The sequence below is a fragment of the Anarrhichthys ocellatus genome, unplaced genomic scaffold (assembly GCF_004355925.1).
Source record: "Anarrhichthys ocellatus isolate YVR2014 unplaced genomic scaffold, GSC_Weel_1.0 scaffold12, whole genome shotgun sequence".
Lineage (NCBI taxonomy): Eukaryota > Metazoa > Chordata > Actinopteri > Perciformes > Anarhichadidae > Anarrhichthys > Anarrhichthys ocellatus.
The window spans coordinates 6,035,234-6,049,661 of record NW_022280042.1 but is presented as its reverse complement, the minus strand read 5'-3'; the positions used below and the strand labels follow the sequence as shown (position 1 = coordinate 6,049,661).

Genomic DNA, 14,428 nt, shown 5'->3' with positions numbered 1-14,428 from the left:
ATCTGAAACATTTAAGTGTGACAAACATGCAAAAAAATAAGAAATCAGGAAGGGGGCAAACACTTTTTCACACAACTGTATATATGTATATATACATATATATATGTGTAGAGGTTTGAAGCACCATAAGGTCTCCAGTAGGGTTGCACCTGTTGAATGCCGCTCTTGCTCTCTGATTTGAGGATGTAGAACTCCACATTTGGAACGGCGTGTTTTTTCATTTTCAGATTCAGCACTCTGCTTTGATCACGTTTTTCTCTTATGAAACAGCTGGACTGTTTGCTGACATTTTTTGGCACGAGGCGTATTTTGACAAGACTGCTGCAGCTGCGGGGGTTTATCCAGTCACGCGTTATCGTCTTCATGGTGGCATTTTCTGAGGTTGGAGTCGGAAGTATGTAGCTACAGTTGTTGTGTCACACCACTAGTACGTTTGGAGAAGCAGTGAGCGTTTTCACATCATCTTCAGCCCTTTTTAAACGTGTTGCTTGGTGGGATTCATGGCCATCAACTTCTCCTGTTTCCCTCTCAGCCTGTGGTCTTAGTTCTCGCTGCATGTTTTTTACTGCAGCTCCTACTGCGTCGCTCCAATCTATTGTTGTAATAATCCTGCCGTCCCACTGTGATCAAACGCAGTCGCCACCTCTCCTGCGTCAGCCCCCTGTGACTGCCAGGAGCCTTTGGTCATTAGCCATTACTCCACGATAGGACGTCTTACCTGGCTTTACTAGCCTCATAGGCAGGCTGTCGTTTACTAGCAGCATCCAAAGAGATTCCATAAAGTAGAGAGAGGAGAGGATCAGGTTTTACTCTATTACTTTCATCCACAGCATCTTTTACATTTACTTACATGGGGGAAAATACAATACAAAGAAAAGAGAACTTCATGTTGAGCTCAAATATACATTTTACTTTTAATTGTTGGGTATCACTTCACTTCATTGTCCCTACATTACTTAGAAAGCATCCTTTTTCCTGCCGTTATGTTTGAACCTGGCTTGCATCGATTACGCTTTAATCAAGTCAACCTGCAAACCAAAGCTCTGTCAGCTGCAGTCCATACGATGACATGGAAACTGTGTACACCTCATAGTATTTATGAAGTGTTACAATGGTAATATGAAGGACCGAAAGAAAACGTATTCTTTTGAATCCCTGCATACACGAATGCACAACCTCCCTATATGCATTGGCCAGCAGCTTCTGGTATTCATTAAAAGATGGTGGTCGAGGGCGGCCAATCAAGCACTGGCTTAACAAGGGCAGCGGGCTTAACGAGGCCCAGACTAAGCAGCAGGGACGGCCTCATTAGGAGAAGCCTCTGAGGGTCTCGCTTACAGAGAGCATGTGGGAAATATACTGTATACGTGAACGATGGATCCACCCCAAAACCGAGTGCACATTTTACTACCAATTTATTTAAATATGTAATCAGTAAGAATCACCACCACCAATGACAAATGACATATTGGAGGTCTGCAGAAAGAGTTGCACTGCATGTCTCTTCATTTCCTATTCCTGCTCATATGTGAGGATTTGCTGCTTTTCTCTTGTTTTGTATGAGTGCACGCCGACTATATTTGAGTTGTGGACTGTTGCTCGGACAAAACCAGACGTTTTGGAGACGTCAGCCGACATCGCGCAGACCAAACAAATCACCGTCCAGGAACTGAGCTTAAAAAACAACACAGATAGCACCACCTTCTCTAATGGGCTAATGAGAAGATTGCGATGATACAGCTGATCCCCGCTGTAGTGATGACGGGATGAAGCTCACACTCACACACACACATACATACACACACACACACACACACCTCCCTCTGCTTCCAACCAGCACACTCAGCTTGTAAACTTCACAGCATTTTACCAGCAGACATGTTGCTAGGAAACCAGGAGGTGATTAAAATGACGTACACACGCACGCACGCACGCATGCACGCACACACACACGCATGCACACAGGAGCAGCACCCGTCTTGTTAAACTGCTACTGCTCTCTTTCCATACACCATGGGAGCTCTTTTTGGTTGTGTGTGTGTGTGTGTGTGTGTGTGTGTGTGTGTGTGTGTGTGTTGTGGCAAACATCAAAGTGTCTACTCTGTCCTGGTGCTCGTGTCTTATTCTAAAAATTTTAAAATGCTGACTCACACTCCTCCCTCTCTACCTGTAGGTCCTTTTTTGTTACTAATCAGCTCTAAAAATGTATGATTCCTTTTCAATATTAAGTTAGAAACGTTTGATATCGACTGTTTTTGTGGACTTCTTCCTAATGAGGTTACTTTGCAGCATAATCAGCTCACCTTTGAAAGCATACATTCAATATTCACATCTGGTAGACCCATCATCGGTATAAACTCTTTTTGAGTGGACGACAATGCCCAAACACAAGCTGAGTATTACTCCTCATGATACGTAAACTAATCTTCAGAATGCTGCTCTGGACCTTTTGAGGAAAAGTCGGCAGGACACCAAATACACCAGGAGTGATTGTGACTAGTTTTCCTGCAGCCCCGCTGTGGCATTTACGCCCTTAAAATACTTCCTGCAGCTCACAGCAGACTAAACAATGCAGTAGCTGTGAGATGCTCTTATAAATGTCCTCATTGTGTTTTGGGGAACCTCCTTTTAAAATTGCACTCCGTCCTCATTGTTGGGTCGACTATGCGTATTTTCTGCAGTGTTTAAAAGGCCGTTTCTTTTCTCAGGAGGGACGCCGAAGACGAGTTGCTGGTTCAGCCCATCTTTTATTTCAGGGTAGAAAACTCACTCGCTGGAGACAAATTATGCACCGCAGTTGCCAGAGCGACGTCGTCCGGCAGCCTTTAATAACCAGTTCTGTCAGGAAGCGTTCAAATGTTTTGGGGAAGCTCTTTGAAAGTGTGATTTATAAGCCACCGGTTACTTCCCATTGGAAGACCTCCCTGAAGGTCCTGCAAGTTTATTCTGCTTTTTGGAAAAGTTTGATAAGTTTGATTTTGTTTTTTCCCCCTCAGAGTTTGAATGGAGCTTCAGTCAGGACCTGTCGGCCATCTTGGTGAAACAGGAGGAGCCGGATGTGGGTCAAAGGTTAGATCCTCAGCCTCTCGAAGGCCCGCCTCTCATATTAAGCGCTGCCCCCCCACACAGAGGGTCGCCATGGAAACACACGGTTAGCATCCACCCGGCAAAACGATCCGAATGATGCCGTTGTCGATTTTTTTTCAAAAGCGACGTTTCATCGGCAGCTTTTGTTGTTGTTGTTGTTGTGTTTCTGCAGGAGCCCAGTCAAGACAGCGGGAAGCCAGTCGCCATCAAAAACGAACCCAGAGAGATTGGACAGTACCTCAGCCTGCCCACCGGTACACACACGCACACACACGCACACACACACACACATGTTACAGTGGTCAAGCCAGGAAGTGACACAAATGTATCCAATCCCCACAAAGCAATATGTTATAAAGGAAACAAAAAAGTCATTTGTGGGTTTTTATACCCCTGAACTTGTCTTCTCATGCATGAGGACAGAAACTCTCTTCATCTGTCCAATGTTTGAGATTTCAGAATGAACCAATACATTTGGAGCTGTTAATGGACCTATTTCCTGCATCAGCTCAGTGGTCAAAGCAAAGGGAGTTCATCGTAGAAGCACCAGTTCACCTCCCTCGTCTCCTTTCAGACGACGCTCTCCAGCTCCCGCCCACCCCGCCCAGCAGTAACCACGGCGACAGCGACGGCTCCCTCCCTCCGTCCTCGCCGCACCTCGCTCTGCCACCGTCTTCCCCTCAACCACAACAGAGGCCAGGAGGTCGAGCCTCTTCCTCCTCCTCCTCCTCCTCCACCTCCTCTTCCACAGCCATCTCTTCCTCACCTCTCCTCACTGCGCCGCATGTGAGTGAAAGAGCACAGCTGCGCATCTTTAAGCTCAACTTTAAGCTGTCATCATGAGGTTAAATCAGTCTGATAGTCTGCTCACAAGATCGGGGCCCATTGAATTAAATCCAATCAATTCAGTGTCGGACTTTGTCTGATTCAGCAGATTTTCTCACATTTGTTTGAATGCCACTATGTGTGACCAAATCTTCAATGTTGATAACGGTTGTAACTATATCGATGAAGTGCTTTGTTTGATCGTGCAGAAGCTGCAGGGTTCAGGACCCCTCTTGCTGACAGAAGAAGAGAAGAGGACCCTGGTTGCTGAGGGCTACCCAGTACCCAACAAACTTCCTCTCACGAAGAGCGAAGAGAAGGCGCTGAAGAGGGTCCGACGGAAGATTAAGAACAAGGTAAACACCGCACCTTTGTGAAGCTTTGAGTCTTTTCTTTTTCATTTATTGAGGCAGCAAATCCATCTGAGCACACATGGGTGTGTAGCAATAGGAAAGGTTTGCAGAATAGAAATCGTCTCACAGACTTAGCAGTCTCGCTGATATTTTTTCCGTTTCTCTACCCAGATCTCCGCTCAGGAGAGTCGGAGGAAGAAGAAAGAGTACGTGGAATGTCTGGAGAAAAAGTAAGCCTTTGGAAAACCTCTTTGTCCCCGTGTTTCCACTCCTTTTCCACTCATTTTTGGTTTACCTTTATATCTGGCGGACTTTTTGTGATTTCCGAACCCTTCTTTTCTCATTAAAGTCAAATAGAAACTCTACTACAGTACATCAGTGGCCACAATGATTTAGAGTAGTTCAAATTGGTTCGATCCTTTACCGACTTTACCCTGCTGTTATTGGCACAGTGACCAAATATTGAAGGACCAAATATATATATATATATATATATATATATATATATATGTGTATATGTGCTGTGGAAGGACTCCAGTAACCTGCTGAACACATGGGGCAGAGGGAAGGGGAGGTGAAAATGTGAGCAGAAAGAACCCACAGAGGTTCATACAGGTGGTGACAAAATGTCCTACTAATCCCATTAGAGTAGGGGGAGGAATCGTCCTCTTTCTTTGTGTTCATGTTTTCTTTTTGGACACGAGGACAGGATTATTGGAGGATCTCTGCAGAGCGAAAAACAGCAGGACGACTCGCTGAAAGGAATGTGTATGAATGAGCCATATTCAGACCAAACGTATAGGTGGAGATCAGGAGGATTATGAGGGACGGAGCACGAGATTAAGAAGATGTTTTGCCGATATTAGATATAGGACTAGCAGGAGGGAGAGGACATCCTGCAGATCCAACTGCGTGCAAAATAGGATCGATGGGGGAATTCAACTGTCACAATGAATTCAGTAAATGATGCTGTGTGTGTTAAAATGTTAAATCTGACAAAGATCTGTGTCCTTTTGTGTGTGTGTGTGTGTGTGTGTGTGTGTGTGTCAGGGTGGACAGCTACACGTCAGAAAACAGCGACCTGTGGATAAAAGTAGAAAACCTGGAGACCGCCAACAGGTGAGGCTCTCACACACACACACACAGACACACAGACACACACTGGCTAACATTAGTGCTGTCTTGCCGTTGTACTTCTACAGTTCTTATGCAGCGTGTTACTCGGAGAGTCTAAACATAAATTTGTCTGCTCCATAAGCAAAGTGTAGACTCACCCTGCTCCTCTGTTATTACGACAATATGAAACCAATCTGCTACTATCCAGGAGCGGGTGGGTGGGTGTGGTGGTGGAGAGGGATGAGGGGGGGGGGGGGGGTTTTGTCTGTCTCTATGTCTGTCTGTCTGTGGCAGTCTGAGCCTGTCATTACAGCTGAAAGTTAACAGTAGCTTTCATCATGGAAGGCAACCCCCCTCCCGCCCCACCACGCGCGCACACACACACACACACACACTGATGAATATGTTAAACCACCACACAGAGGAACAATGAGTTGGCGCAAACTGGGGAACATGAGTCAGCTCGCTCACTCTCACATAAAGTCCAGAATATGTGCAGGGCTGAAAAAAAAGAAGAAGTTTTTTAAACAAATGAAGTTAATTTAAGCTCCTCGTTCCTAAAAATTCCCCAAATGCCGTTATTAGTGGTCGTTTTGTTGTCCGTGCAAAACTGCATGTCCACTTAGCGCTACTGGTTCATTTGTTGTACAAAAATAAAGCCCACCTCCATGTAGTGTTAAATATGTATTAAAAAGTCTTGAACTGTGGACTTTATCTCCCAGAGTCACGTTGATAGGAACTTGAAATGTGCCTAGCTTAGCACAAACACTGGAAGCAGGGGGAAACTGCTAGCCTAGCTCCTTCAAAAATAAAAAAAAACATTCATGTAATGAATTAATTCAGATTTTCCATTCTTGTGCTGAATACTTACACACACACAATCATCACCGAGTCAACCTGCATGAGCTTTGGAAGCATTATAACTTCAGCGGTTAATCTCTGTGGTTTCACATCAAAGGTCCTGAGTGAGCGACGGTTTATTGTCTGGTTTAGAGTCTAACGTATTAAACGACTGACTGACTTTGCTGAGGGGCCGGTTCACAGCGGTGTCTGGGCCTCTGTCTCCGCTTAGTGGTCAGAGAGGGTCCTCACAGCTCATACCATCAGAACCCTGCTCTCCAGATCCCACTGATAGACTTCGTTCTACTGGTTTCACTGGTGCAGTCCGTCCAACTCCGCTGTTCTCTTTACTCACGCTGGCTCATTGACACCGCAACAGTAAATCAAGTGGATGAAGTTGATTTTAATTTTCCTCTGCCTTCCTTCCTCGCTCTTTAACGGATCTCTCTGTCTCTCTAGGTCTCTCCTTCAGCAGCTCCAGAAGCTTCAGTCGTTGGTTTCAGGAAAGGTGATCCCCCGCTCTTGTAAAATGGCCTCCACTCAAACAGGGACATGCCTCATGGTAAATGTAGTTGACCTCATTAACCTCTGAATCTGTTTTTTTTATGTTCGTGATTGTTCACTAAGTGTTTTGCTCCTCTCTGTGTGCAGATGGTGGCCGTGTGTTTCATCCTGGTGCTGGGCTCCTTCTCTCCTTGCCTCTCCCCTCTCTCCTTCCTCACTCACACCTCCTCTTTGTCCTCCTCCTCCTCTTCCTCCCATCCGTCCTCTCCTCCACTTCCGACGGCGGACCTCTACACCACCAGTCAGGGTAGGTCTACAAATACCGATCATTCAACACCATTATAGAAATTAATTAAAAATGTTTTCAATGCACCCATAACCTTTCCTTTAGTTTACAATGTCATACATTTCCCATAATGCCTTTCAGCAACCCCAAGATAATGAGAATGAACTTTAGTACTTGTAGATAGAGGATAGGATTAATGACAAAGACTGTGTTTTATAAAAGAAACTTGATCTAAAGTACAACGTTGTGTTTTTGTTTATTTGTACTACGGCAAATAATATGACTCCAAAATAAAAGCGCATGAAGCAGGAAGGTGGATAAAGGTGCTAGTGGACCCTAGAGGCATAAATGACATGTTGAATATGTTTGTGTGTCACAGTCCGTTCCCGCAGCCTGCTCTTCTACAACGAAGAGGCTCCATTGGAGGAGAGTTTAGTGACATCAGAACAGGGGCGGCTACAGTCAGACCACATCCAGACAAGCCGATACACAGCTGACGCTGACAGCAGCAACCAGACAGCTGGGCCCGAGTCAGACCGGAGGTAGAACATATATATGTATATGATCGCTTTGTGTCAAAGAACTGTTGTTGTCCTCTCAATATTAACAGAGTGCCTCTCTTCTCTCCTCAGAGAAACAAAACCAGAAGGAGTCTCCGAGGTTTACGACACAGCCTGACGGCTCCTCCCATGACTTCTAACCTCGAACCCCCTTTAAAAAGCCCGAAACCTCCAGATTCCTCTGCCAAACTGGACCAGAATCTCAGTCCACCATCACCCCTTCTAGTGAGACACGGGACAAGACCTCCTTCAGTCCTCCACAGTCGGTATTCTGCCTGCACGACACGCGGCGCTCCACGTAAACGGACTCTGCTACACCTGAATAGACTTGATTTTAAAGAGACCATCTTATTGAAATTCCAACTTTTATGCATTCAAATATAGTATCTGTTAATACTTCATTCAAAAAAAGTCGTGAAGAATATTTTAGATACATTAAACATAGGGCCTTAAATATGATAATATAGAAAATATCACCACAAACTAGTGCGACCGTTCGCCAAAAAGAAGGCCGATATGAGCCACTGAAGCTGTGATCATGTGAAAAGAGTTTTATCTCATCTTGTCATGACAGACCTGAAGAAACATCCTTTTTGCTTTACGGGAAATGTGGTCTTAATGTTGTGAGATACACCGAACGATACACCTGTTGAGAAATCATGAACATAAATACATGTAAATGGATACTTGACAGACCACTGTGGGAGTTTATGTGATGTATTTGAGGTATTATATGTATTTTACTTCCAAGGCGCTCTTTGTTTTTATTTTTTAACCAGTCACACACCGTATGTTGACAAAGGGCTGCAACTAACGATTAGTTTGGTTATTTTTGTGATCAATCAATTAATCCTCACATTAGAGAAGCTGGAACTAGAGTTTTTTTTCTTGATTCCTTTTCTGTCAATCAACTAATGGAAGAATCGTTAGTAACAGCACATAATGAACGCAACATGTGGTGCTACTAACATGTTAAAAAACTAAATCATGGAAATGAACACATCCTTTTTAAAAGGAGGCTGTGCCATTTTAAAAGTGCCTTCCACTTCAGAAATATGACCAACTCGGCCTTAAAGCTAAAGCCCACACACGCAGCTACAAACCTGGAAATGTAACTCGAACTAGATTACATCCCATTTACTTTTAAACAATCATAAACTGGATCAATGTTCAGGATTTATGTGGGGGGGGGAAATACTTTATTTCACATGCCTGGCAAACCATATAGTACGTTATATTTTTCCACTTTTTAAATTCATCTCTGAAGTTCAAATCCAGCATCATTTGGGAAATATCTTCACACCAAAGGACTGTTAAAGGGGTCCTGACAGAGGTTAGGAAACATGACATAAAAGTATTTTTATGGGATTAAAAATTGTATATGTAATATATTTGCAGCATCAAAAAAAGAGCATATTTAATTTATGCAACACAAAAAAAAGAAATACTGAACGTGTTTTTAAAGTTAGTTATCTTGTTATGTTTTTCTAAATAATGTTTACAAAAAAAACCCAAAATACAACTTATAATATATTCAGAGCATCAAAAAAAGAGCATATTTATTTTATGCAAGAAAAAAAAAAAAGGAATTGTATGTTGTGTTTTGGCCTTTAGGATGATGAAGTTTTACACGATGGTGTGTAGTTGACATGCTGTTTGATGGAGTGTAAAACTTTGACATGATCTGTTTGTGTCTTTTAACTGTAATACAGTGTTTATGTTTCATTGCTGTCGCATGAAAAGCTACGAAGGTCTTTTTTGTTCCCTCATGAATTTAAAAAACGCCGTTAGCGTGTACAATCAAACTCATTTTTAGCCACAGAAATTTTTAATGAAAACATTTGACATTAGCGCCTCATGTAGATATTTCCCTGTCATAAATTCATACTCAAAACGAAGCAGCGGAGGAAACATCTCAAACGCAGATGCTCGATGTGCTCATGCGACAGCAGTGTGTGTTGTATTTATTCCTGTTTGTAGAAAGTGTGTATATATTGATGAAGCCAATCAGGGGACTAATACATTCCAGGAACTAAAACACCACTAGCTTTGTTCTCGCCACAATCTGAAGGAACATCGGGACATTTACAAAAAGTCTTTCTTCACCACTATTCTGAAAATGTGAGAGAAATCCAGTCCAAATCATTGAGGACATAATCACAATTATCAATTATGAAATACTCAGAAATCCTATTTTTTTTTATCATTGCAATTAACACAGTTTTTGTTATTCATCTCTGTACCCGTTTCATTTTGTGTCCCTCATACTGTGTCTGTACACAAGAAACATCATGTGACTGCAGCCCGTTGCACAAACATCCAGTCATTCTCACCCACAACAGTCTTAAAGCACCGGTGTACATAAATAATGACGACCTAATGTGCAGTTGTTGTAAATAAGGGCCTTGGTTTTGTATTGTGACATAGTCCAAGATTTTAACCTGTGGAAGCACTTGGGAAAGAAAAATATTGAGAAAATTGTTTTTTTGGGGAAAGGATATGTAAATGAGGGGGGGGGGGGGGGTAAAAATAAAGGGAGGGTGACTTTTTCCACTTGTAAAGAAACTTTGACAACACAGCAGCTGCACACAGTTCAAATAGTTGTAAAACACCAGGGAGTGCTTGATTATTCGTACCTCTTCGTGAAAATGTTTTGAGGAGAAGTAATCAAGCACTTTCCAGCGATTGCAGTTATTTCAAATGTGTTTGGGTTTAATGTTGTCTTGGTTTGTTGTATAGCGTCTTGCATGCTCCTCCATATACAACTATGTTATCTTAGTGTAGTCAGTAGAGTAGAAACGAGCAAAATATAAAAAACCTGCATCAGCAACACTGTGTCTGTGGACTTTCTTGCTTCAAATGCGACTTTTATGTCATTTGTTTAAAAAAAAAAAAAAAAAAGGTCCTAGTCTTGATTTAGTCTTGTTTCCTTTTCGACCAGCAGTTCAGCTGAAGTGTTTGAGTATTAGCTGTTTTCGGAGGTCCTCTGCCTGGCTGTCGCGGTCCTCGGGTCTCTGTTCGAGGCTCTCGGGCTGCTCCAGGGGGTCGGTTCTCTCCAGAGTCCAGGCGTCTAATCCAGACTGCAGGGAGGCGTTGTGGAGCACGCAGCAGGCCAGCAGGATGGACGAACTCCTCTCTGGAGAATACTGCAGGACAAGAGAGGAGACACAATAGCTGGATGACACTGCTCTCAGTACGATGCTGCTCTATGTACTTATATTTTACAGGGAGAGGTTAGCTTAGCATAGAAAAGTACCTGTAGGTATCCTTTGGTGCCGTCCAGACATCTGAATCTGGTCTGGATGGCTCTGAAGGTTCTGTCCACTATCTCGTGTGTAGTCGTGTGGGCCAGGTTGTATTGAAACTCTGCAGGAGACTCTGGGCAGTCGACCGGGGTCATCAACCACTTCCTTAGAGGGTAACGACGGTCACCTAGGAAAGAGAATAGGACTTTAATCCTTCGCTGGACCTTTTCAGACTAAAAAGTGATGTTGAAATCCACATCTCACCCAGCAGCCAGCCCTCCTCTGTGTCCTGCAGCTGTTTGTGGAGAGCAGATCTTTCTAGAACATCCGTGTCTCTGAGACCTCCAGGCCAGTGTGTCTCTGCGCTGAGCAGCAACCCTCTGGCATCACAAACCAGCTGACAGCCCACGGAGTGAAACCCCTTCTTGTTCACGTATGACGAGTCTTCGCTGTTGGGAGCTTTGATGGTGACCTGGAGATGAGGTGGAAACAATATCAGTCAGGCTGTCACTTGTGTACAAAGTGTTCAAAGTTTTAATACAGTATAATATAGTAAACCTGAACATAGTCCAGCACCCCCAGTACTCCTGGGAATCCTGCCACCCTCTGAAACTGCTCTGTGCTGGAGGGATCTCTGTATGTGAAACATAAATATGGCTGTTATTGTAATTTGTCTCCCTATTCTTAATGTTTTTAATATGTTGTCTGCCTCTATAATCCAGCATAGTATCGCACCTGTTGAACATGATGAACTGGGGCGCTTTCTCCACCAGGGCTCTGGTCACGTTGGACACGCATCTTGACATTGACGCCTGGCTGATCCCTATAGTGTCTCCCATAGATGTCTGGAATGAGCCAGATGTGTAGAAGCCCAAAGCAGCCAACACCTGGACCTCAGGACTGATGGCTCTGGACCGCTGTGTCCGTCTGCAGAGAGCCTGATGCACAGAAACACATCCACATGCATAAACACATTTAAATATGACAGATAACTGGATGGGATTATTAAAAAACTGAGGATGAGCACATACTAACCTCTCGGAGTAATTCCACCAGATACAGAATGAACTCTCTGGGGAAGCCAAATTGCGAGAGGAGGACAGTGTCTGGGACAGAGCCCAGGTCAAAGCGGTCCAGGGTCTTGTGGCCTCGACCATGTAAGAGCAGATCACAGTCCAAGATGGCTATAGGGATCGCCATGCTGTGGGCAATAACACATTTCTATCAACACATCATTTGCAATGATGGAAAGCGTCTTGTTTTTACTCAATAAGATATGTTTGTATGCATTTTAAATCCTGATGTATGTGATGCATGTTATAGTTATAGTATAATAGAGATTATAGCAATTTTATTTTGTTTAATTTGATTACATTGCCAATAAAGCCCTTGCTGGCTGGAAAATTGTGGACGATTATAACTTAACAGCACGGAAAACCTGTTAACATGTTTTAAAGCTAACGTTAGCCTTAGTTAGTACAGAATCAAACAAAGCAAAGGCGCTAACTAGCTAGCTAGCTAGCTATCATCTGAGCTTTCCTAATTTCAGCTATGCGTGCCTGTGGAGGCCACTTTACTAACTCACTCAGATGAACAGCCGTAACGTTAAATGAAAATTAAAGCATAATTCATTTTGTTTGCATTGTTAAGGAAAGGGCCCTTACCTTTAATACAAAAGTCATGCAGCTTTTTCAACCAAAACAAACCTCAGGAACACCAATCTTGAGATACACATTCGCAGATTCGACAGGAAGTTGCAATTGTTTTGTTTTTTGCAGATTATCGTTTTAAATTAAATAAAAACTTGAATTTATCTGGTTAATTTTCTCATAATACGTATGATGTGTCTCGTGTTTTATTGACGATACATTTTATACGTTTAAAAACAATATCGACGAAAGTGCCGTTGTGAAAGTGCTACTACCCAAACACGTCGACATGGAGAAGATAAACAGAAAAGTAGCACAGTCGCTGTTGACGTTGTTTACATCTGAATTAAGCGCGTGAATGTCTGTGGAACACAGCGTCGCGTGACATCTTTATTAAATTAATTCGTATTTTATTGAAGCTGCATTCCTAAGGGAGAAGCTAATGTGAGTTATGGTGTTTTCTGATGACGTTAAAGTGCGTGCAGTTTAGCCTGCTAGCTAACATTAGCCACATGCTAACGCTAGGTGGCTAATTATCGCTGAAAATAAGGTATTGCACTTCATAGAAAATATGCCAGATGCCATCCGTATTCTGTCGTTCAACCTCCAAATATTATTCGGACAATTTCATCTGAACGTGAGCTGGAGGCCTCACTTGCTAACTTAACAGATGTTATACAGATAGAAATGTTACATTGCTGCCAGTTGGTAATGTTAAATAGATAGATAGCTAGCTAGCAAAGTAGGCCTATGTGTGTCAAAACATTGCCTTTGTTTTTGAGTTTTGAAACCATGGACTGAATGTATGGTGGTAATATTCACTACTAGTTTACATTTGTTCAACTTTTCTCTGAAATTATTTGTTTCTGACAATTTAAATTCATTATAATTTGGAATGCAGTGGCAACATTCGTGTGTGCTCACTATCTTACGCTGCTAACCTGGCCAGGAACCATAATTACTCAAATTTACGTTAACTATTAACTTCGTTAGCTAAAAGTGGATTACAGCCACTGTATTGAGATATGTTAACCTCTAATGTGTTGTCTTGTTTGATTGCAGGGTCTTGACAACATGGACAGTGGCCTGAGTCCCCAGGATAAGAAGGACTTGGACAAGTTCATTAAGTTCTTTGCCTTGAAGGTAAAAAAAGCCAGAATGGTGCTCCTGTTTCTAGTGGCTTTGTTTCTGTCATTGGTATCTACTGATGCAGGCATTTTTGGTTTTGAGATACTTGTCACTGATATGTTGCGGTGACTCTGGATACTCTGCTGCTGACTAGTGAAGGTTTCTTATTTCCTATGTGTAGACTGTCCAGGTGATCGTCCAAGCTCGTCTTGGAGAGAAGATCTGCACTCGCTCGTCCTCATCGCCTACCGGCTCTGACTGGGTAAAATAAGTCTTTGTTTTACCTTTTTGTTGTTGATCAGATTTACAGTTCCCTGTATTTGACTATTGGTCTTTTTCTTCAAAGATGTAAATTATATCGTTTTGTTTGTTATTATCATTTCTTCTAGTTTAATTTGGCCATCAAAGACATCCCAGAAGTGACTCATGAAGCCAAGAAGGCACTGGCTGGCCAACTCCCAGGCATCGGGCGCTCCATGTGTGTCGAGATCTCCCTCAAGACGTCAGAGGTAAAACCTCCTTTGATCATCTGCTGCTGTCCCTTTTCTTCTTTTATTAATATTACTTCTCACTCACAGGACCTCAAACAGTGCAGGGACTTTAAATATTCAAACATAACAAATAATAACTTCAGATATTAGGTTTATAAACGAACAGAGACAACAACATGTTGTGTACCTATACTGCTGTGTGAACCATAAAAGACTCACCAGCTTTATGCATTTTGAATATTAAACGGAACACTCATTTACTCCTGTACATAAAATTATACACACAATTATTTGTACATATATATATATATATATATATATATATATATATATATATATATATA

General features: G+C 42.6%; 3 protein-coding genes across 5 annotated transcripts in view; 2 read left to right on the top strand and 1 right to left on the bottom strand.

The window, feature by feature from the left end:
• creb3l1 (cAMP responsive element binding protein 3-like 1) overlaps nt 1–10,395 on the top strand; it is a 25,445-nt gene extending 15,050 nt beyond the window's left edge. For both annotated transcript variants that reach the window (XM_031852282.1, XM_031852281.1), the window contains 10 exons: nt 2,997–3,151; nt 3,260–3,341; nt 3,662–3,873; nt 4,122–4,268; nt 4,437–4,495; nt 5,316–5,384; nt 6,681–6,783; nt 6,873–7,032; nt 7,391–7,553; nt 7,644–10,395. In XM_031852282.1, the coding sequence (XP_031708142.1) occupies nt 2,997–3,151; nt 3,260–3,341; nt 3,662–3,873; nt 4,122–4,268; nt 4,437–4,495; nt 5,316–5,384; nt 6,681–6,783; nt 6,873–7,032; nt 7,391–7,553; nt 7,644–7,689 (1,196 nt within the window). In that variant the 3' untranslated portion in view covers nt 7,690–10,395. The remainder of the gene's footprint in view (nt 1–2,996; nt 3,152–3,259; nt 3,342–3,661; nt 3,874–4,121; nt 4,269–4,436; nt 4,496–5,315; nt 5,385–6,680; nt 6,784–6,872; nt 7,033–7,390; nt 7,554–7,643) is intronic.
• On the bottom strand, nt 10,066–12,532 carry harbi1 (harbinger transposase derived 1). The gene is made up of 7 exons (XM_031852283.1): nt 12,481–12,532; nt 11,852–12,017; nt 11,552–11,754; nt 11,375–11,450; nt 11,081–11,288; nt 10,828–11,003; nt 10,066–10,717 (listed from the first exon to the last, which is right to left on the bottom strand). Exons 2-7 carry the CDS (start codon nt 12,014–12,016, stop codon nt 10,517–10,519), a joined length of 1,029 nt encoding a protein of 342 aa, XP_031708143.1. The 5' UTR covers nt 12,017; nt 12,481–12,532; the 3' UTR covers nt 10,066–10,516.
• Nucleotides 12,533–12,747: 215 nt separating this feature from the next.
• atg13 (ATG13 autophagy related 13 homolog (S. cerevisiae)) overlaps nt 12,748–14,428 on the top strand; it is a 5,941-nt gene continuing 4,260 nt past the window's right edge. For both annotated transcript variants that reach the window (XM_031851639.1, XM_031851638.1), the window contains exons 1-4: nt 12,748–12,909; nt 13,528–13,608; nt 13,775–13,855; nt 13,983–14,102. In XM_031851639.1, the coding sequence (XP_031707499.1) occupies nt 13,540–13,608; nt 13,775–13,855; nt 13,983–14,102 (270 nt within the window). In that variant the 5' untranslated portion in view covers nt 12,748–12,909; nt 13,528–13,539. The remainder of the gene's footprint in view (nt 12,910–13,527; nt 13,609–13,774; nt 13,856–13,982; nt 14,103–14,428) is intronic.